Here is a 23,807-nt window from a genome sequence, read left to right as displayed (position 1 = left end):
CACGACCCCCGCGAGACAAAAGTTCCCCGCCCCTGCCCCCGCCAGGTCTAAAACCCGTGGGATCCGACCCGGCCTGCCTGTCTGTGCAGCTACGATCAGTGGCATACCATGCCAACACCATGCATGTACGCTTCTCAGACTGTCAGACATGGATACAAACTAAAGGTCTCTGGCCTTCCGCGGCACAGCACAGCCGCCAAACCAACAAAAAAAGTTCTGCAAAAAATTTCAGACACGAGGATTACAGTTCTGCAACATCCGGCAAAGTCTCAAACTCAGATTGATTCGTCAGAGGTAGAATAAAAAAGTACAAGTGTTCAAGGCGGTGGTCATTATTTGAAATACCGAACACCCCTGTTCTTTTTTAGATGCTGCGGTGTACTCACAAGAAAATTTTATAAGATCTAACTTTTTGAAAGACTCATTCTTCTCGTATGACACGTGTCATCTGCTCTCTCCTGTACACATGCTAGTCGTTAGATCAAGAGAGATGATGTGGATCAAGATCTCGCGGAGGTTTTTCACACAAGGATTTTATAAAATTTACTTCAGACGTCGTCAGGGTGGGCTCGGCGGGCCCAAGGGCGTTGGTACGGTGCAAATCATTTTCTTTTCTTGCTATGGCAATTCTCCGTACAAGAGCACAACAATTTGCTACACTAGCGTATCAATCCGTACGACTGCACAGGCTAGAAATTTAGTTTACGGTTGAATTGTAGATATTTGTATTAATAATAGTTGTATGCTGAGATATATTAACTATTTATATTTAAATATTAGAATATAAAATATAAATATAATTTTTGTTCATAATATTGGAATCATGTTTATTATTTGTGAATAGAACTAATTTATAATTTTTATTTTATGTGTTATGCAAATTGATTTTTATTTGTTTCTTGATTTTTTGAAATTATTATTATTTTTAATGTCGTCACCGTATCTTATATTATTATTTTTGAAATACATTATAAATTCTTTGATATTATTTTTGTGTGATAATTTGTAATATGTTTGCGTTTTGTTGTTTTAATTTTGTAATGTTTGATTATAATTGATTTGGAAAAGTGTGTTGATTGCTAACGTAACTAAGTTAGAGTTTGCTAATGTAATCTTATTAGATAAATAATATCTAAAAAAAGTAAGGAAAGGCAAGGCAAGAAGTAGTTTTGGAGCTGGACTCTATGATTTGTTTTTTAATCTTCTACGTTGTTTCGTCTGATTGTTGATCTATGGTTACAGTTAGTCAATCAATTAATTCAACGGTTAGATGTTTTGTTTTTTTATGAAAAATTCTAAAATTTTCTTAGAATTAACGTGGAGGCAAAAAATGACCCACCAATTAGTAAATATAAGATTCCTGGAAGCAGGATACACGGCTGGATGCAAAGACAACCTCGCACGGCAAACGGCATCTTTAGAAACAAGAACATCGTGGAGCTGACGATTGGAAGGAGCCAGGGAGGGAGGTTGGTAAGTCTGACGGTCTACTCTGAAACCAACGATCGATCCCGACATGGATCCAAGAACATGCAGAATTTCGTAGCGAGCCAGCTACCGGCGTCAGAGTGCAGGGGCCGTGGTTCCTCTGTGATGACAGAGTCACAGAGGGACTCCAGGCGATGCTGGGCCTGCCCCGGAAGCAAACCATCCTGCCTTTGTACATTCGTCTTACCAGAGTCTTGCAGCCAGCCTACTCGTCGTCGTTAACGCCACGGCCACCACAATGAAGAAAGGACCTGAACAATTCCACGGGACCGCCATGGGCAAGTTGGGTTGCACCGACCTCGTCACCTCGAGCTGCTGCCAGTGTAGCTACGATCAGCGGCAAGCCAACATCATGCAGCAATATGCATGCACATATCTCGGGCTGTCAGACAAAATAGTGGCCGAATATTCAGTTGAGCTTTCTGTGTTTGGTGCTGCTCTAACCGATGCACATTTTCTTCCTTGATCTATTACTTATAAAGAGGACCTAGACAAAGTAGTGGCCGGTGAGGCCGCTAAGTGCGCCACGATTTGATTTGGAAACATTCTTCATCAGGTTTGTTCACAGTTAAGTCTTTGTACAGAAAATTGAAAGTGGGGAGAAGTAGCAGATTATATAAATGGCTTTGGAAATTAAAGGTTCCACTCAAGAATAGGATCTTTCTTTGGCAGATAAATAGGAATGCAATATTGACAATGGACAATTTGCAGAAAAGAAGACGGACAGGTATCAACCAGTGTCACTTTTGTCAGTTTTGTGGAGGGAGTGGATCCATTTGATCATCTATTTTTTCAATGCCCAGCGGCAGCTTTTCAATGGAGTGTTGTTGGCAGTAGCTTAGGTGCAGGGGACAAGCCAAGATCATTGAGTGAGTTTGCGATATGGGCACACAGGTTTTTGCCGGGAGATTCAAACTGCCACCAGATTGGTTTTGCAGCAGCCAGCTGGGCGATTTGGACAATTAGAAATGATATATGCTTTAATCATGCGTGCGTTTTAGATCCTAAAATCATTGTTAAAATGTGTGCTTTCTTGCAGTATTGGGCAGGCCTGCAACCGGGATGTCCACAAGAACAGATCAAGATGACGTCTAGGTTGATCAAGGGGCACCTGACGAGTATGGGTGATGCCAAGGAGATTAGTTCAGCATTGGTGGTATTCTAAAAAGCTGGTACCTTTTTGGGAATTTAGTCAGGTACCTGTGAGAAGATTAAGGTTCCAAATGCCTAACTGGATATGTTTCAGTTGGGTAGCTCTGTGTTTTTCTGAAAAAGTTTCAAGTTTTGATTAATGTTGGGTAAACTCTTTGGCTGAATAGGTTTCAGTTTTGGTGCAATGCAGCACCGATACAGATACATGCATCGGTATTGGACTGATACGGATACAGAGATACACCATTTTTCAAAAAAACCCAATACACGAATATGTTTTTTAAAACAGTAATAAGGTACTCTCATGTTCTACTTAAGTTATATTACATAATATACTTAAAAGCAATTCAACATATTAAAGGGCATAACAACCAGGTAGCATATTCTACTTAAGTTGGAGCACAACTACAAATTGCTTAGCAAAGCCCATAATTATGGCTGACACGAAAGAAAACTTGAGGGTAAAAATCCATGGAATTTTGTTCCAAGACAGACATTAAGATAGGTTTGGTGCCAATTCAGATGCACGGCTGGCAGAGCTGGCTGGTTCTTGTAGGGCAAGGTTCAGTGGAAACATCTGGCACTGGGCAATATGCGCCATAAGCTGGTCCATGATGACCAATGCAACCATGGATTACACCATAGCCGTACTAGACACTTAGGTAACACCACAGCACCAGAGACACGTGAACGAAGGAGGAAAAGGGGAGCCAGGGAAGAGAGGAACATGAGTGCTGTCCTGGAGGCGTAGGTGTGCTGGCCGGGCGGCGGCGTGGTGGCGATTGACGAGAGGGAGCAGGGAGGTCTGCGGGCGGCTGGGAGGGCGTGAGGTGTACTGATCAGGTTAGCAAATTCGCCGGAGGATCCAGGGAGGAGGTGTCCAAAAGTATCCAAGAGGTATATGTATTTATTTGATTTTTTTGGGGATATATCCAAACCGTATTCGTATAGGAATAGTATGAATTAACAAACAAACAAACATGATCGCTTCTGCAGTTTAACCCCTGAATCAATCAATGATGGCCTCACAGCTCCAATAAAAGAGACCTTACACCAGACATATTATACACTAAACATCACTTTGCATTTAGGCACAGAACTGTTATCGAACTACACCATCACCATTTTGGCAATCACTTGTTGATGTAACACGTCGCAGTTCATCAAGTACCTCAGCAAGATCATCTGGTGGGGGGCATGAGAATTCAAGGATCTTTCCTGAATGTGGATGCTTGAATCTGAAAAGAAACAATAATCACACTCCAAAGTATGAAAACTACAACATACATATGGTAGAATACCTACCCAAGTAATGCAGCATGGAGACATGGTCTGTCTACTTTAGATACCAGATTTGAAAGATCCCTATGATATTTTGAAGGAGTTCTCGGTCTCAAAAGTGACAGTGCCATGCTTTTGGTACCTCCATATGTTTCATCACCAAGTAGAGGGATCCCTAGATACTTTGCGTGCGCTCGGATCTGAAAATCGACAGGTGCAACATCCACAAAAGATCAAGTGAAATTGTCACATCTAAGAGAGTATTTCCCAAGCTTGATAACTGCAATTTACAAAAAAAACTAAATGTAACAGTTGCAGTGTTTCTTATTGCTACTCTCGAACACAAAAGCAGATATACAATCCAAATGATGTATACACTTAAATTTAACAGTTGCAGTGTTTCTTTTTTTTTAATTTAACGTTTGATGCTTCGCCTCTTGGGATGTGATTACCTGGTGAGTGCGCCCTGTCTCCAATCTCCACTCTACTAGTGCGGATCCACCACCAGCAAATACCTCTCTTACTTTGTACCTGTAATTTTTTTGAAATAATTAAAAAGTTTCCTAAGCGAGCCAAAGTACATCTGAGGCAATGAAACTTAAATAAGGTTTTAAAGTCTGGAAATAATTCATGTTTTTTTCTCTGGATGAAAATTTTTGCTCTTAATTTTCGCCAGCGATAATGACCTACCAGTGTAATATAAACTCATTTGTTATGACTAGATTTAACTAATCAGTAGAGCCATTGATTATCTTGACCTGGGCACTTCCAGGTTATCACTCTTGCCTGCTAGCACTAACTGCACGGGTGGTAATATTAAGAAGTTGAAACAGACCGGTTGCAGTAGTTGCGCATATCCTTAGAAGACAAATAGCTTTGTCCTACATTAACATTATTATTCCAGAACTGGGAGTTATTTTTATTCAAGTGAAACAGCCTTGGGGAGGCAACATCATATATGGAACCAAAGAAAAGGGCAAAAGTGACAAGCATGAATCACCTACTAGCAGCATGCCGTGCATATCTGTGGCATGATCCAGCAATAGCAATCATACGGATCCGATTGTTAGGATCACGTGCAATAGATGCTTTAATCCTTCCAGAATTTGGATTAGGTACACCGCAAGTAAGACTGATGTATACCCTACGAATTGTATGCAGCTTGAACTGTTCTGCCAATTGAGCATGAGAATGCTCATCCTGTCAAAAAAGGGGGAGACTGCATAAGTCTGGATTATATCCTGCTAGCATTAAGAAAAACGAGAATTTAATATCCGGTACTTGTTGAAGTAATGGACTAACATTTTTTCATTTTGGTGTTAGGACTGATTAGTCAGTACCTTAGCTACAACAAGAAGTCCACTCGTCCCCTTATCAAGCCTATGCACAATACCAGGGCGCACAAGAGCTTCCCGGACCTCTGAACTTACTTCATCAGTGGTAAATTGATCGACATCCAACACGTCAATATCATCATCTGAAGAATCTGGGCATTCATCACCTGTTGAACTGCGTGCCAAACATGTAAATGTCGAAATCCTGCAGTGATGAAGTATAGCATTGACCAAGGTGCCATTTGCATTGCCTGGTGCTGGGTGAACAACCATATGAGCTGGCTTGTTCACGACAAGAACATGGTCATCCTCGTAAACAATGTCTAGCGGGATGTCCTCTGCCTCTGCTCTCAGAGGCTGTAGCTCCGACACCGTGCAGCTGACCAAGTCCCCTCCTTTCACCGTATGTGAAACCTGCTATGCACAAAAACGAAGCATAGCAGGCTTGACTTGACAAAACACAAGGGACGGTATACACAAACAGAAAAAAAAACAAATTACCATGTAATGACAATCACAATTTAGCTTGTGTACTACTACTAAATAGTAAATAGTAGTCTAATAAAGCTGCTACCGCATGATCTCTATGTCTTGTGAATTATTCGGTTTGTCAGTCTTCTCCAGAATAAGAAGATCCAGTTTAAGGTACCAATTAATCAGTGTTTAAGCAGTAGTATTTACATTTCTATTAACAAAAGGATCAAACTTTTCAGGAAGCAAACAAGGTTAGGAAAAAAAATGTCAGACCTTAGAGACCGGACGGCCATTGACGGCGACGAGGCCGGCGCGGATGCTGGCCTGCACGCGCGAGCGACTCACGCCACCTCCGCCCAGCCGCGCCACGATCCACGCGTCGATCCGGGAACGCCCCTCCCCGGCGGGCACGGCCTCCTCCAGGCGCGTCCCGCCGTGGCCTCCCCTCCGGCTCTCCAGCTCCGCCGCCTCGGCGCTCGCGTCGGAGGAGACGCGCCTCGCGTAGGTAGCTCGAAGTCTGTGGCCACGTCTCGTTCGGCGGTGTAGGAGGGCGGAGAGGGTGGTGGCGATCGCCGGCGCCGTCGCAGCTGCCATTGCGCTGGTGGCCGCTGAAGAGGGGAGGAGGATAACGTTTGGGTAGTTGGGCTTTGAGTGGGCCGACTTTATTTACAAATGGGCCGAGGTTCCTTTTTTCTTTATTCTCGTTCATGGAAAAAGAAGAGAGCAATTCTTTGAGTTTCTTCGCTTTGCCGTTGAAAGCTTTTTGCATGCTTCGTTCGTTGGGCGCTATTTATAAATACATATCGTTTTTTTAAAAAAAAGAGGGATTTTTTTCCTACGGTTTAAAGCCGAACAATGCAATGGATCTAATCTACCTGTTGCCAAGAAAATTTGTGATGTTGGGATCATGATTTCATGAACCATGGTGAGAGGAGGCATTCTCTTCAATTTGTGATGCTGGGGATGGATGATCCTAGCAATAGCAGCCAATATATATCTTGAAAGTGGTGGACCCCGGGCGTCGCGACCACCGCCCATCACCATTTACTCGCAGCTGCAGCAGCTGTACTTGGACAGTTTTGGCTTTCCTTCCCTTCTTCAGCGACTACAGTGAACATGTCGCCGATCGAAAGATCTTCTCCTGCATTTTACTGCTGCTTGCATTGACGAAATGCTACTCCAGCTAATAGGAAGGAGGAACATTGCATTGTCAAAAGGAAATTCTGACGTCCCACACATGCAAAACATCGATCCCCATCGGGTACACTTTTTTTTTTTTGCACTACTTACTGTATTCCAATTTCCTAGATGTTTCATCCAACGCACAGATACACAATGACGGAGCCAGAACTGATTAAAATTGATTGGAAGGGGTCTGATCTCCTTCTTCTTCTTCCTCTGCAACCTCTTTTCTTCTTACTCTCTCCCCCATTTCTTCCCCATCTCTCCATTGTTCTCCATGGTGCACCAAAGTGCTCCCTCAGCCCGCGGGTGGATCCGCCACTGCAGATACATGCCTCTTTCATTCATAGACTAATTACACTTTTTCTTCTTCTTCTTCTAATCGATTAGCTAGCTTAATCAAGCTGATCGATCATATAGGAGTAGCACGCATGCACTTGATTAACTATATAATTTTCGTGGGTTAAATTGAATGCTGGTCCCAGCTGGTCAAAGCTACAATATACTCCAGGAAAATTAATTATATATTTTCTTTCCGCCTCTGAATTTATTAGAAATCGTGTCATGTCTTTTTCGAGATGGGCTGGCTGTGCAGAGAAGCTGATTTTGATGGTAACGATTAGACATCGCAAAAACTGGGATTAATTGACAGCAGCATGCATGTACGACTACAGTGACTGGTTTCTTTATCCACGAAATTGAATTCGCATGCTTTCAGTGATGGGCACCGATGGACATGTAGACCATAGATCAACCACTGAGCACTTTACCTTTTTCAGTTGCCATCTGTTCCGTTGCAGCTACTTCCTCTCATCCCTTATGGTCTTATATAAGTCCAGTGCAAGGACCCTATTGCCCTCCATTTATTGTCAATATTAAGATGTTTTTCATGTTTACTCAATTGATTATGTGCATTTATATAGGGACAAAATATAAAAGTAGAGGTAAAAAGATGTCTTGGGGTTGTTTTTTGAAAAATTGAAGATTTATTAACTCACATCGTAAAATTAAATAGACATAATCGCATAAGAGTTTACGTCCAATCGCTGCATAACAAATATGCACACATCCACAAACCAAAGTAATGTGGCACACCACACAAAAACAAAATGAAGAAAAGTTGAGCGAGAAGGAAACACATCCCCGCAGTTGAGGTTATTATGCTTGGGCTTGAATACGGAGTCTAGACTGTCATCCAAATCGGAAAAAGAGCGCATTGGCCGCACGCTCCAATCATGTACATATCGTAGTAACCAACTCGTGATTCTCCTGCCGATATAGCACATACTATGAACAGAGTCAATATGCACAAGTAAAAATAACCTGCAAAGGAGAAACAAATTACATCTTATTAAAGACAATGCCATTCATGAATAGCCATAGCTACCAACAAAATATGGTCGTCACCTCCAGTATATAGACTTTCAAGTTTTTACTAAGACCTCAAAATTAATTTCCAAACATTTGTACACTTCGTAGCTGGTAAAGATTTAATGTCACCTGAACTATAAAACATGCAGAACAAGTGAATCGACAATAAAAAAAAGAGGTGCTTAATTTTCTCATTCTTACGACAAAATCAACACTTTTAATCTTCAAACCATTATCTTTTACTTAGGTTACCTTTTGTTAATAAAGCACCTTATGTAAATGCTAAACGAAGATTTTGATTTTAAATGGTAGTTTTAATTTCTACTTTTGAATGTTCTGAATTGGTTCATGCTCTTGCACAAGAGCCCTATGCAGATAGCTGACCATGAACCTTTCGGTTTGATTTAAACTCCATATAAATTCATCTCGGTGTCCTCAGACAAAGTAATGTTGCTCAATGGTGCCGTCAATTCATTTCACGCTATCAATTTCTATCTAATTAGATCCCAGCTGATGGATATATTAGTAGAGAGTGACTTTGTTGAGTTAGCAACTGAGACTTGCTTACTTCACATGGTTATATAAAGAAAGATATTGTACTCTCGAGGGGTGAGTCGCCTAACAAATATCCTCTCAAAATCTGATTTCTTATTTCGTCTTTTAAGTTGTTAATTGATTTATATTTGGTATATTGTGAAGAAAGTTAGATAGACTTATAGGTTATAGCAGAGGGATGAGGTAGGAAAAAACGAGTAGGGAGTGTGTGTATATATACCGATCGTTCACCGATGCTATGAAATGGAGCAATGGACATGTATACCAGCTGCAGGTTGGCGAGATATTTTGCTTCCTTCAAAGGACATGTTGTACCCCCCTGATCACGAGGTTCACAATTAATGGCCGATTTGTGAGCTAAAGCCCTGGCCATTAGGGTGGTCAGAAAAATCAAGCTGCTGATCAAGTGGTCCCAGCATGCTTTTCAGTACTTCACACCGAGCACAGCGCAATTATATTGACGCATTGTAAGCTAGCAGCAGGTGAGAGAGAAATGTAGTACTAGCTTATTATACGACATACACGTATAGGTATAGATCTCTCTCCTCAAACATGCACGCATAGATGTCGACGCTAGCACGGGCGACGTACATATGCGGTAGCTAGGCGCCGAAGCTGTACTAGAACTACTTTGCTTGCCTGAGCTAGCATGTCTCGATCCGTTTGGGCATGGACACGGAGCATGTAGCCATGTGCAGCGGCGGGCTATAGGTGAACCTGGGAAACAGGCCACCGGTAAGTAGTACGCTACATTGTGGCTGCCTGGTGTAACATCCTCAGAAAAATAAAAAACAATGAAAAATAAAAGAGAAGTAAAAGAAAAGGAGGAAGAACAATATTTACATGTTGTCGTCCTCACAGTCACATGTGCCAACCGATGCCATCTCTCCACGCTGTTGTAACCATATTGTTGTGCTATGTTGTCGCCCATCCTATATATGGGGTGCGTCCCCGACCGCTCACCCCCGACGCACGACATCCCTGCCTCCACTCCACCTTGCGCTCGCTGGCGCCCTATCCCTGGAGCCGAGTGCCACCCTGAGCCATCCTCTTTTCCTTGCCGTCGCCTTCCCAAGCCACCGTCGCCACCATCACTTCGTCGGGGCGTGCCGAGCCATCATCACCATGACACGCCAAGCCATCACCACCATCAAGGTGGGGGACTCCTCCCCTCTCCGTCCCCCCACTCCTTTTGCTAGCCTCGCCACTGTCGTTGACCCTAGCTATCATCACCTTCATCTCTGAGAGTGAGAGAGAGGGGGAAATCGTGTGAGGGAGTGGGTTAAGGGAGAGAGAGGTAAGAGAGGGATGGATATGGGCCGAAGTCTATATGGTCGGTTCGGCCTAGTAAAGAGAGAGAGCTCGAGAGAGGGAGAGAGAGATTAGAATGAGCTCAGTTCAACCCAGAGAAGAAGTGTGTGGGTATAGGATGGAAGGAGCTAGGGGCTAGCTAGGTATGGACTGGGGAGAATGGTGAGGGTGGAATGGTAAATTATACAATCTCTGCAAAGTGGAAACTATTCGAATAGTCGTGCTCACAGTAAAAAATGGGACGAAGTATCTTAAGGATGTAGACTTAGGATTATTTTTAAATGGGAACTGATGTGAGCTTGGGTAGATGCAAATCATCGAGCCCAGTGATGACCGAGTCTAGTAAAGTGAGATTAAGGCAATGTAATGGTTAGGGTGTTGACACTAGTGACTGATGGATGGGAAGGGTGTGGCCCTTGGTGCCAGTAATGTGTTGGCTATGAGAGTCATGATGTTTTAGATGATGGTGTGGTCGTTAGTATAAAATATGAAACCCCCTTGATTCGGTATACGATGGTCGCGCTGTGCTAAGTCATACGTTTTGGCAATCTATGATAATGACATTACAACTTTGACTTTACGCATTAAAGAACCTTAGACTTTTATTGTTAAATATGTGTATATTATTATTTGTATCTCTATTGTAGTGACTTACTGAATACGGTGGGTGCTACTCACACTTTCTCAATATAAATAAACCAACAAAGGATGAGGATCCATACATCTATGAAGGACAAGAAAACGAAGACGACGCGTTCTAGGTCGGGAACCCCAGTCGCTTGCCTGTGGCATAGCATGGAGCTCCATCACATCAATTTTATTTATGTAGCTACCTTTTTGGATGAATTCTAAATATCCATTTGGCCAGTAGGTCATGTGTATGTCCAACTCTTCGTGAGTGATATTATAAGCCACAATCTATGTGTAATTCAGAACTGCGATGTATGATTACTGTTACAAAAAATGCTTCTGTGTGCGCTATTTACTGATCCAAAGAACAGTGTTGTGGCAACATAGAGGGACTTGGATGTTAAATCCAAGAGTCCCACATGCATGGTATCAGAGCATACAATTGTAGGTTTGACCTTATGATGGATGTTAGTATGTGAACACCTATTTTAAAAATAAATCTTTAATTATGAAAAGTATAAGTGTAATTATTACTATATCTATATCTTTGTATCTGCTAGTTTATACTTACTCGTTAACTAAATGAATGTTTTCTTTTATAAAAAAATATATGTTTTCTAAGTATCCTTACCCCATATTTTTCTTCAAGATGGCAGGCCTATCCCAACACCAGACCACGAGCTTTTTCTGCGTCACCGACAACGATGCCAGGGTCCAAGTGGTTCTCTTAGGGCAGCTGCTGCAGTACTTGGGCTACACTTTCCACCTACTATTCACCACATGCTCAATGCCTCGCGAGGGGTACGTCAAGTGGGGCGCTGAGGTCTTCGTCTATGCACGTGATGTAGAGTTTACTGTGCGAAGGTTTGAGACACGAGTACTCCACCACACGAAGGAGATTGTCATCAAGGATGTAGCCCGTGAGGTGATTTCACTGCTTTCGACAATTTTACTGGTGAGACCTAAGTCGATCGTCGTTTCAACACTTCGGACGAGTCGCTCCAGATTCTGAGCAGTTGATACATATGGCAAGTGGTGATGAGGACACCAGGTTGCTTTTCATTGTGGCCTTGGAGAGGACCAACACAAATGCTATGAGGGAGATCGACAGTCTCCAAGAGCAACTGAGAGACATGGAGGGACACCTCCGAGTCACCCACTAGCAGCTAGCAGACCACATTATAGCACTAGCATCACTTCTTGTAGCACTGATTACCACACCACCGTCAGCTCTTTCCCTGAAATCTAAGAGAGAGGGAGCGCGCACTCACTGACTATGTGCAAGAGCACCCAGTCACCACCTCACATCCTTCAAACTACATACACCTTGGGACGCCGCTTGGACCATCTGTCGTCCCCTAAGCCCGAGGATAGTAGACGCTACCCTTTCCACGACTACATCAACGACGCCATATACGAGGAGTCGATGGAGGCTAGGGATCAGAGTAGAGTCAGCCAGTAGACATAGCGCTCACTTTGACCTAACTTTGTTAGTGAGCTTCTTACCTAGTGTGCTGCTTATGTCGTTAGCCGACATGACATAGTAGTGATCACCGTAGGCTGCCTTATGTGTAGTGAGTACTTACCCCTTGGTACTGCTTATGTCACTAATGGACATGGCGGGGTAGTCATGTAGCAGGTAGGAAGATGTATCTCCATTGCTGAACATAATGCATCGGAGGTGTATGATGTGTAACCTACTATGTGTTGTAATATATTATGTTGTTCATACACAAATCCTTTGGACTTTAGTTTCTCCACATAAATTTTGTTTCGCACGCGCACGCGGTGCGCTGCTCGCACCTCCCCCAGCATCAGCGAGCCCACTTCCGATTTTTGGAAAAAAAAATCGAAAACCTTCCATAAAAAAATTTTATGAGCAAACTTTTTTTATAACTTTTACTCAAAATTTTTCTCGTTAAATTTTTTTGAAAAACTTATCCGGATAACTTATTCGAATTTTTTTCTAAATATAGAAAGACGTGGGAAGAAAACTTTTCTAAAAATAAAAAGGTGGAAGGAGCTGTTTAAAAAGTTACTCCTTCTAGTCCTGACACGCGCGAATTAGGCTGGTCCGTTTCCCTGCCCATCACCTACGGCCTACACAGCAGAAGCAAGCAACCCAAAGGCAAAGGCCGCAGCTAGCGGCAACGCATGCGCGGCGGAAGCTCCGCGATCGAGTGCATATATACTGAAGCACCGTACTTAACAGTGGCGGCAGCGGCGGCAGCGGCAACTTAACAGTGGCGATCGATCAGATGGGTCGAGGGCTGGAGCTAGGCGACGGTGAGGGAGGACGACGGAGTCTGTCTGATCTGATTAGATCAGCCCAGCACTAGCGTTCAAGAAAAAGATGAGCCCAGCACAGCCGTGTTAACCTGACATTGGCTGCCGCTCTCGCGTCTCTTCGCGGATTAAATGCAGAGGTGAGGAGTTGGTTGAAGCTCATAAAGACCACCCCCGCGGCCGCTACCTCCTGCTCCTGCCTCCTAGTCGTCGACTCTACTGAATACTGTGGTATCCCTCCCGTGTGCTGCTGTTGGTGTTTCTCGCTCGCTCCTCACCTGCTGCATCGTCACCAATTAATTCCCTCGCTCATCGTCTCCGCGACCTCGCCTGCCCAACCGCACCTGCGGAGGCGTGTGTGGTCACAGGAATTTAATCGAGGAGGAGGGGGAGGAACAACAAGAAGAAGCAAATTAAGCGGCAGGTGGTGGTGGTTGTTGCTGCCGGCGGCTAGGCAAGGCATGGATCCGTCGGGTGCGTTCCTGCAGCAGGCGCCCAGCTCCTTCCCGCGGAGCTCCAGCAACGTGTCGCTGTCGTCCCTGGCGAGGAGCGGGAGCGGGGGCGGCCGCGGGAGGGGCGGCACCAGGGGGAGGAAGATGATGCGCAGGGTCTGCCGCGGCGTCATCACCTTCATCTTCGCCATCGGTACGGTCGCTACGCGGTTTCCTTTTCTTCTTCTGATCCCTTTGCGTTTCCTTCCGTGCTATTTTTGTATCGTGTTTGATTTCTTGCTTCTTCTCTGATCTCGTTTGTTTGAGCATGATTTTGGGCCATGCGGGTGTGATCCAGGCGTGGAGTGAACCTCATCTTGTTTGCGTATTCCTCTCGTGCTTGATTCAGAGCCGTTTCTTTCGGATTTCTTCCTTCTCTTTCATTTTGCTTTGCTTCATCTCCCCCTGCTAATCTAAACAACAAAAAGGAGGGATTTTTAACATGTTAATCAACTTCAAGTTCGTTCCTTTCTGAAGCACTTCCCTCCCTTTTCTTGTAGCTCAGTCGCAAGTGTTAGATCGTACTAGGATTGATTCAAATCGCCCAAACTTCAAAACCACCTCTTGTTTGCAGACATACTGACGCACAATTTAATATTTGGTTCCTGGCTCGAAAGAATTACAGATTCAGCCTTGTCTGAAACGTACTGAGCTCTGATTTCCCCCCTCCTCTGAACCAGGCAGATGTTTGAACTGCAACAAAACATTTTGTAGTCAAAGGAGGCTCATTTCATTTAAGCTCTGGTGCAGTGATTCCATTTATATTCTTTCTGCCCCTTCCTTTTTTCCCCCTATCAATGAATCTTTCTTTCTTGGGTACCCACTTAACTGATACATCATGCTCAAGAGCTCTGAAGATTGATTGGCGTGTTGATTAATTGGTCTTCTGCATGCAGCTGGCCTGTTCCTCGGCGCGGTGACCGGCGGGCTGATCGGGCTGGCCACGGAGAGCGGGCTCTTCCGCGGCACCGGGATCGGCGCCATCACCGGCGCGCTGGTGTCCATCGAGGTGGTCGACTCGTCCATCCGGCTGTGGCAGTCCCGGCGGTCCGGGATCTGGAGCATCTTGTATGTGGTAAGCACCGACTCTGCAGCAGATAGATGACGATGATGATGACGATGACGACGAGTAGCTGGGAGTAGGTCAGCAAACTCGTAACCAAATACCTGCATGCTTGCGTGCGTGCTTGTCTCTATGTTTCAGTGTGTGTTGGATCAGTTAGTTTATATGTAGTGGATGTGTTGCTTTAATTCCCGTAGCTAATGACGTCTTCATTCTAGCAACTTAAATCTTTAACTAGGCTGTTTGGCGCGGCTAAGACTAAAAAAACAGTGGTATTTTCATGCATATACATAATTTTAACACGTGGACGACAGTAATACGAATCTAACTAAATTTGTTTCATATTTTTTTGAGCTTTAAATATTTTCCTATGCATTTTAGATTATTTTAGCCGATTCATCAATATAACTATTATTCCTTTCGTTATTTTTCTGGAATTTTGCAAAAAAAATTATGTGCAAGTATATATACGGATACATACGCCTATACGCATATATGTACGTACACATATACATATACATACGTGTATATATGAATATATATTCGTATATACACGGACACATATGGGGAACCGTATGAACAGTAGCTACCGTATTTTGAGCACTACAATTGCTCTTGTTCTTTTCCTTTAATATATGTAATAGATTTTCGCAGTTTATCTTTTTTTTTTTTGAACGAACATGGGCTCTGAGAGTCAATATGTCTTTACCTTGTACAGCTAAGATGATACTACTATTATCAGAGCACTCTGTTGTTTCTTAGTGACCTGCAAGACCCCGCTTGGAGAGCATGCAGAAATTTACTCGAAACGGTTTGAAAACGTTCAAGTTATCTGTAGTTCATGAGACATGATATATATTCTGCAAAATTCTACCGAGACAACATTTCTGGCCTGAACATCTCTTCTGCTGTTTAACTTACACTAGCTGACATCAATTTTGATGAATCTCCCCGGCGTAACTGAGCCTAACGCATTCAAATGTGACCGTGTCGTTGCAGCTGAACGTGATCTACAGCCTCCTGACCGGCAGGCTCGTCCGCGAGAAGGTCGACCCGGCGGTGCAGCGGGTGGTCCGGAGCCAGGTCAGATCATCGTACATTCATCATCGATGCTGCAGCTACAGTTACAATAATGCTTGCATGCCTTGCAACATGCTGAACGAGTGGCTGTGAGTGCAGATGAACGCGGTGGACTCGTCGCCGTTCAGGGAGTCGCCGGACCTGTTCGAGGTCGAGGCCACCAACGGCATGCCGCGGGCGTCCATCGACAAGCTCCCCAAGATCAGAATCACCGAGGAGTACAAGCGCGACGCCGTGGGCGACCTCTCAGGATGTTCAGTCTGCCTCCAGGTCTCAACTCTGAACATCTCTGGTTTCCCATTACCTTACTAAGCTGGAGTAACCAATTGATCATTGTACAACTGCATTCAGAGATTTACTGGTGCAACTGCATTCAGAGATTTACTGGTGCAATTGCATTCAGAGGTTTTGCATATCTACCTGCTGATTGCATCGCATATGCTACTACTACATTCACACATTCAGAGGTTTTGCATATCTACGTTCTGAAATTGGCTGTCTTGGCTGATGTGGCTGCAGGATTTCCAGGTCGGGGAGAAGGTGAGGAGCTTGCCTGACTGCTGGCACGTATTCCACGTGCCGTGCATCGACGGCTGGCTTATCAAGCACGGGTCCTGCCCGCTCTGCAGGAGGAAGCTCTAGACAACCATGCATGGATCCACTCTGCTTGCTTGCTGCGAGTTGATGTACCCTGCACTGCTGCTGTTGCTACTTGCTGCTAGGAGGAAGAGGAGACTGACGTCTATAGAACCCTTAATTTATAGAGAGCGTTTTGTTTTGCTTTTACCTCGTACGTGCACTTGCTTTTGCATCTTTTTCATCTATGTCCTCCTCTCTCTCTCTTTCTCCTGATGTAATATACCACTGCTGCTGCTACTTGTGCTGGAAACCCTCTGGACTGATCTGCCGGCTTGTGCTTTGATCGAATCTCCGGACTGATCTGGTGTAATATATAGCATGTATATCGGACTAGGACATACATATCTTGCCATGCTTGGGCTTCTTGTCAGGTTGTTTCAGTTTCGTCAGGCTTTCACAAATTCAACGACGCACATGGGAAGAAAATCGAAGATGGATGAAACTATATATACTTGGAGAACCTAACTTGTAAGGTTTACAGGAAACACAGAGCAAATTTGCATGGAACAACTACTGAACTATATGTGTGTGTGGGTGTGTATCTTAAGAACGTGTGGTGTAGCAGAGTTTTTAGCAAGCTTCAGAATGCAACTTGGGGTTCCGGTTCAGTGAATTGTGAGTGATCGTCCTGCTCATCGACCACGTCGGCGAGTAGGGATTTGGGAGAATTTCACATGAATAAAATAGTTAAAATCGGTAAAAATCCCTGCACTCCAAGCAGTCCTTGGAGCTGTGCTCGATCGTAGAGATTCAAAGCAAGTTGTATTGTTCCACGGATGTTTTGGTGGCATTTTCGTCCACGTTTCACCCGGCCTGCAACTTGACACAGTGCCCATAAATACGGATCTGATCTGACAATATATAAGCTGCTGCCACGGAGTGGCGATGCAATGGCACCATGTCATGCAATGCAATGCAATGCAGAGAGAGAGAGAGAGAGAGAGAGAGAGAGAGAGAGAGAGAGAGAGAGAGAGAGAGAGAGAGAGAGAGAGAGATATGAGCATGGCTGTGGTGGGTGAGAATTAGGTGAGGAGGAGGTTACGGTTATTTGGCTCTATTTTGCATGGTACCACCATTCAGTTTCTGCGGTTAGCAACAAAGAGTAGGTACCCTACATGCTGCTGTCGGATAATATCTTGAACGAGTTTGCAATTCATCTGCGAAACTCCGTTCGAGTAAAAACGCAAACCCGCAGCGCGAATGTGGAAATCTGGGAAAAACTCAAACAAGCATGCATGGCTCCGTTGGACCACTCGATTCACCCGTCATACGACGGCACGCCAAGGCCCGGTTTTGAACCCACAAGGCAGCAACGCAAAAGCACGTCAAAAACATGGTAACTTGCTCTAAAGAACAAGAAAACACGAGGTATTTGGTTTCCTCCAGAATTCGTAATTGAATATCTTATATATCAATCACTAGGAAGACGAATTGCATGTATAGATACAATGCCAAACCTGAGTAGGAAATCAGCATTGTTACTAGTAGTACCTGCTAAAGATCTGCATAATCTGCACACAAGCAATGAAATCCAGTTTCAATTGCTAGCAGCAGTACACATGCTACCCATATCATAATCTTTGAATGGTGGCCAACTGGCAATTGGCACAATACTAGGAACAGTCAGCGAGACGAAATCAGCAAGTTCACTTCACAGTGGTCAATAAACAACAGTAGATGTACGAGTCAAAACAGTATACATACACACACAAAGTCCACAACATCTGTTAATAAGTTACTCCTTTTGGCTTATTATTTCATATATGCACTGGGGTTAATTCCTGCAGTGGAAGACATACTCGCTTTGTTAGATGGAAAGATGTTGTGCTTTAAACGGAGCATCTGCCGCACAGCAGAACAGAGCAGCTATTGATCCGAGTCAACCTTGACACATACATTACTGTGATGAAATTAAAAAGGCTGGAGAAGAGCATCTGTGCCTCTCCTATTTCTTTACATCATTGAGGGGATGATCTTGGTCGGTATATGACACATTTACCAAAATCTTCTTCAGTCAGGTGCGTGGCATCAAGTCTGCGACGAGTAAGGTGCAAGCGTGTTGCTGCGCAGGGTGACACCGCCGCCTCTCAGGGAAAGGGCAGGACCCCGGTTGGCGCTCGCCCTACTTACAATGCTGGAGTCGAGGAACACTACTATGACAGTTATGTCATCATGGAAGTGGCGACGAACACCGCGATCAATCTTATTGAGATCAGAGTACCTCATCTCTCTTTTCTTGGCTGCTTCTTTCAACGCTGCTCTTATCAGCTTTCTAGCGCAGCCCTGCAAGATCAAATAGAAACATGAATCATCGGAAGCAGCAGCTAGCAGTCAGCTACTAGCATGTTTACCGGCCTTTTTGAAAAGAAAAAAAAAATCTCCCAAGGATGCAAGTCATTCTTTTAAGTTAGTCCATTCTGCATGTGACAAAGTAATCATATGGTCTTGGACACGTAGTCCAGGCACCATAGGGCGGATGGTAGATCAAGGCAAGGTAATAGTAAGTTAATTACTTAATTCTTGAGTTCGTTGGAACATCAATACAATAATGTGAAGACAGTCCCCTACTGTTCCTCTTTCAAAAAAATAAAGTGAAGACAGATCTAGATTACATGATCAGAACTAAATCTGAAATAGAAGACCCATACTGTTGCACATGCTAGCCGCAGAATTTGCCAAGTACCGTATGTTTACAAAGTTAGCTCATACTCACAGGAGAGAATAACTTACACTGCGAGGGTTCTTGTGAACAATATCAACAGCCTCTTGGTTGGTCAAGTGCTCCCAAAGTCCATCAGATGCAAATATGAGAAACTGATCATGTGGTTGTAATGGATGCACACTGATGGATGGTTCTGAACTCAGTATGGGCTTGTGGAAAGGTTCACGAAGGCGGAATTTTGCATATAGAGGTTCCCTGTTGAACTCTTGCTTTTTGAGATAAGCATCGCCAATTGTTCTGCAGACCTGCAACGTAAAATAGATAAAATTCAAGAATGGATGAATATGCCAAAGTAACGAGTATCATTAAGTTTGTTACTCGTACAAGAAAAACTAAATGAGTCAATACTAAATATATATAGCATAGCAAGCTAGTGCAGGTACATCACTGGATAGATGGAGATTAGGGTCAATCCCTTCAGATTGATAGCAAAGTTAAACCAAAATCCCTTCTTATCTGAAGGGATTGGGTCTAATCACCTCCTATCCAAACAAACCCGAAGATTGGAGGATAAGGGGGCTAATGATCAAAACCTTTTCAGTAATGAACAGTTAAGATGAGCGGTGAATAAACCTAAATGGACAAGATCCCTGAATAGTACTTTAGCAGTAATAGTAGCTATCCATGAGAAAAGAGCTTAATGCTGCTACATGCTTCGGGCACTAACAGTGCAAAAGCTTCCAATTCTTAAGTTCACCACTGCCTAAAAGAAATAGGAATGATTCCTTGAAGGAGTTATCTTTCATAAATGAGCGTAAGAATATTTTGTTGCGTTTTTACTAAGACCAACAAACTACTTGGTTTTGCCATTTAACTTGGACATACATGAATGGAATCATTTACAGACAAGTATAGTGTTGGAACCTCAAGGTGATTAAACTACAGGTGTATCTATTGCCAGTACTAATATGATAGTCATAACAAAATCTGAAAGCTAGAAATGGTTCAGAGGTCACACCTGAATTAGGCCTTTTACACGCCAAACATTGTGCTTGAGAACAACAATATGCCTATCTTCGGGGTGCATAGACTGCAGTTCTTTTCGCACCGACTCAATACTTACATTATGCTCTGCTGACAATTGGACAGCCAAAACTTCTCCAGTGGCTTTAACATGTCTTCCTAAAACAACACGGGAATCCCCAACGTTGGCAACATAAAGTATGCCACCACAGATTACACCAACCAGGCAGCATGCGCCAACAGCTGCTATTTGAGGCTTTACTGGCCATTGTTTGGAAACAACAGAGAAGAATCCATCTTCTGTAGCTTCATACGCTTTCTTCAGTACATCAGCAGACATTGAATTCTGCTCAGATGCAAACCCTGCAATACAAGCCACATAAAAATGGATTGATCACTGAATTGCTCCCTTTATGTGGCAACTGAAAACACAGTGTGGATATAGTGCCAAGAAATGAAAATAATGCTAATGCATAGTTTTCCAAAGTTAGCAAGTTACTTTTCAGATTCTGGAAGAGATGATCGTTGATATAGCAAGCCGTCTCTGGACCACCATGTCCATCGTAAACCCCAACGAAAGTACCATATGGGCCAGAATCAAGAAAGCTCAGTGGACCTGACTCAATCTGACTCTGGTCCTCAAGTAAGTTATTGGCCTGGACTACGGCCATGGAGAATTCCCCATTTACATGCTGCCCTGTATCCTTGTACCATAGCAGTCCATCCCGCCTACCGGCAACATCTGAGCCTGTTCGGGCATGCCGGTTTGATGACGGTCGCCAGCACGCCCGTAACAAGTTCATCAATGTCACTAGCATCCCTCATCAGTCATCCCATCCACATACGCCTTCGACCCCGCTTCATCTGTGCTCTAAGAAAATTGCAGTGGGACTCCTCGATGCGCCAAAAACTCTCTCCTTTATCTGGAACAAAAACAGCTATAAGTGAGACACAGCTACAGCTTATGAACACTCAGAAGTCCAATATTTGCTCGGATTCAGTCAGGTTCAAGGATAATGTCTTTAATCTTCATTTCTTTTCAATCATTTAGCAGTAGCATTATACATATCATATCAATGCTAGCACATTTCTTAATTATAAAAGAAGTGGAAGGATGAAAAATCTAATCAAAGTTAACATCTTTTAGCACCTTTATGTCCTACCATGAGATATGCAAGAAAGATGATGCTGCCACTATCCTTTGCAGAATGTGGTCCTTATGGATGGCTAGAAACAAGAGAAGGCACGGGGAGAAAACAATAGAAACAAAGGCTGCCCTGCTTCAAAACTACAGGGCGCGCGCTACAGGGTTTTCTGGGCTCAAGATTCGGTTATGGATTTAATTCATGAAAAGGAGTCCCATCGAGCCTGCAATTTGCAACCTATCAGCAATACAAGGAAACCTCTCCCGTCAGGTTGGTTAAAATGTAACACAGATGCAGTTTTTTCTAAAGAACGGCAAGAGCATCACCGGTTTTTTTTATAGAAGAAGAGAGTTGGCCCAGTTTATAAGAGAAACCGGCCCCGAAAACCTCACAACTGCACGGTTGAAAAGAAAACCGACATACAACACCGAGATAACAATACGACCTCAACTCGAAACAAACGCCGACACTAGAAGGCACAACCAGACAAACAGACCAGTCCAACCCAACTCAACTCGCGCGCTAACCAACCAAACAACTGAACTCGATCGGCAGAGCTCTGCTCCCACACACCTCTCACAACTCGGTCGACGGAGCCCTGCTCTCACACCGCACCTCTCTGACACACAAGCCGGTAGCACGTTGCTTCGGAGGAGTGCGTATTGGACCAAATCTCTGCCATGAAGCGCTAAACCATAATGAAGAGCCGTCGCAGATCGAGGACGTAGGGGTAAACCTACAGAAGAGGCCAGCGGATCAACGGAAGAGAGCAGGGGCTTCTCGAAGCGACGCCTTCAGGAAGGAAAAACATCAATGCTGTCGTCGCCCGTCCGGACAACCGGACAGGTGCAGCTTTCCATGCGCAGGAAAGGATAGGATGGGGGGGGGGTCTACCCCCATGCTATGAGCCCTCTTATAATGGAAGCTGAAGCAGCCCCGGATGGCATGAAGCTTACTAGCAGAAAAAGAGCATCTACCTTGCTGATTGAAACTGACAGCCAAGTTCTAGTGGATTTTTGGAATCGACGAGATACGGTTCGCGCTTCGTGACATCAAGGAGCTAAGCAGGGCTTCAATATAATACAAAGTTCCTTGGTCTAAGAAAAAAGAAGAAAGTTTCTTACGAGTAATCTACACCACCGTTGTACTGTATCGTAGATAGGTATTGCATGTCATAGAGGAAAAACAACTCAGCAGAAGATCCAATTCGGTAGTTGCCTCCTACCTGAATTCTTTGCTCAAGAAACATATCCATCATCCCCCTATGCTTATAAATTTTGAAAATCTAGTGGCAAGTGCGGAATTTTCTAGTGCTTCTTCCATTGGATAGACAAAAGAAATGACGGCTGGCATGCCAAAAACAATAAAAATTAATCCCCCAAAAGATCAACTGTACTTATCTCCATTTACTCCAGAAAATTGTAACACTCTCTCAGGCTTATCCTACGGATTGCAGATCAACAATACTATCAAACAAGGAGGTAAGGGAGAACATTAGACACCATAATTCGCACATTAACTCCCCCAAATCCCCTATTCCTCCGTTTAATCCCGCAGGCGCTTCCCGCAAGTGAGTGACAGGCCGTCCACTGAATCGAGGAACCAAACATAGGACCAAAAAATCCAAACCCGCATACAAAAATTGAATGATATATCAATACCCCAGCAAAAAAAATCAAAGGATAAACTACCTGATTCGGATCAAGAAAGGCCCCAATCTTTGGGGTACGTGACATCAGGAGAGGTAAGGGGAAAAGAGTGACAGAAAAAATCGCACCTTTGCGCGGGCAAGGCGCCCAATTGGCGGGCTCGGTTTGGGATTCGGCGAATAGGGGCAAGCGGCCTCGATCGAATCGCGCGATTTGGGCGTCGCCACGCTGCTGCTTCCCTCTCTCTCTCACACACACACAACCTCTCCCTCTCGGTCTGGACGAAGGGAGAGAAAAATAGCAGTCGCGCAGGAGAAAAGGGGAAAAATATAGAGCAGCCGCAAACGGGTCGGGTAGTTCCCGCCCCGACCCGACCCGACCCAGGAGACGATGCGGGGAGAAACTTCGCTGTGCTCCCGACCGGAGTCGGGGACGACGGGCTGGGGGCGTTACCGACGAGTGGCGGTGCGCAGCCGCAGCGGCGGCGGCGGAGGATCACCGGCAGTGGGGCTCCGCGGCGGCGATCGATGGAGAGAGATAGAGCTGTGGAGCGGTGGAGTGGCGCGAAGGTGTGTCCCGTTGCAACAGACATTTCATGACGTGAGTAACAAAAAAAAAGTAGAGGAATTTGAGGTAGGGAACCCTGAAAAAAACTGTAATTTCAAATGACGTCCTAAGAATACCTACTGAAAAATATCTAAGCAGACTTGATGACTGATCATCCAGCTAGTTTCCATCTCAAAAGAAATTAGGTAGAATCGATGTCAAATTTACCTCACGAAACAGCCAGAAGATTCCTCTCTTGGTTTCAGCTGAAAAAAATAATTTATCTGATCCTGTGATTTGTGAATGTTTTCACATGCCGATGTCCTGGGCTCCACACTTTGGTGATGACTCTACCAGCTTCACCTACCTGTACATGGTCATCCATCGGCTTCGCCTGCCTAACTGGAAAAAAAATCACAAACTTAACGAGATCCCTGTCTATTGT

General features: G+C 44.2%; 3 protein-coding genes across 6 annotated transcripts; 1 reads left to right on the top strand and 2 right to left on the bottom strand.

Moving 5' to 3' along the window:
• Positions 1-3,628: 3,628 nt before the first annotated feature.
• LOC133931241 (RNA pseudouridine synthase 2, chloroplastic-like) lies at positions 3,629-6,386 on the bottom strand. Of its 4 annotated transcripts, XM_062378082.1 has the most exons (7): positions 6,003-6,382; positions 5,507-5,672; positions 5,262-5,422; positions 4,922-5,121; positions 4,374-4,452; positions 3,946-4,121; positions 3,629-3,878 (listed from the first exon to the last, which is right to left on the bottom strand). In XM_062378082.1, exons 1-7 carry the CDS (start codon positions 6,321-6,323, stop codon positions 3,743-3,745), a joined length of 1,239 nt encoding a protein of 412 aa, XP_062234066.1. In that variant the 5' UTR covers positions 6,324-6,382; the 3' UTR covers positions 3,629-3,742. The 4 variants fall into 4 exon arrangements, with proteins under 4 accessions (XP_062234066.1, XP_062234063.1, XP_062234064.1 ...); XM_062378079.1 differs by having other exon boundaries at positions 5,262-5,672; XM_062378080.1 differs by having other exon boundaries at positions 5,262-5,669; positions 6,003-6,381.
• Positions 6,387-13,012: 6,626 nt separating this feature from the next.
• LOC133931240 (NEP1-interacting protein-like 1) lies at positions 13,013-16,673 on the top strand. Its single transcript, XM_062378078.1, has 5 exons — positions 13,013-13,709; positions 14,452-14,630; positions 15,618-15,701; positions 15,798-15,968; positions 16,218-16,673. The coding sequence occupies exons 1-5, from the start codon at positions 13,526-13,528 to the stop codon at positions 16,338-16,340; spliced, it is 741 nt and encodes a 246-aa protein (XP_062234062.1). The 5' UTR covers positions 13,013-13,525; the 3' UTR covers positions 16,341-16,673.
• A 1,293-nt stretch (positions 16,674-17,966) lies between these two features.
• Positions 17,967-23,126, bottom strand: LOC133931239 (probable protein phosphatase 2C 60). The gene is made up of 5 exons (XM_062378077.1): positions 22,945-23,126; positions 20,522-20,945; positions 20,018-20,385; positions 19,068-19,304; positions 17,967-18,620 (listed from the first exon to the last, which is right to left on the bottom strand). The coding sequence occupies exons 2-5, from the start codon at positions 20,838-20,840 to the stop codon at positions 18,366-18,368; spliced, it is 1,179 nt and encodes a 392-aa protein (XP_062234061.1). The 5' UTR covers positions 20,841-20,945; positions 22,945-23,126; the 3' UTR covers positions 17,967-18,365.
• Positions 23,127-23,807: the final 681 nt, after the last annotated feature.

The sequence above is a fragment of the Phragmites australis genome, chromosome 10 (assembly GCF_958298935.1).
Source record: "Phragmites australis chromosome 10, lpPhrAust1.1, whole genome shotgun sequence".
Classification (NCBI taxonomy): domain Eukaryota; kingdom Viridiplantae; phylum Streptophyta; class Magnoliopsida; order Poales; family Poaceae; genus Phragmites; species Phragmites australis.
Note: the sequence above shows the minus strand (reverse complement) of the source record. Positions and strands in the feature narration are given on the sequence as shown.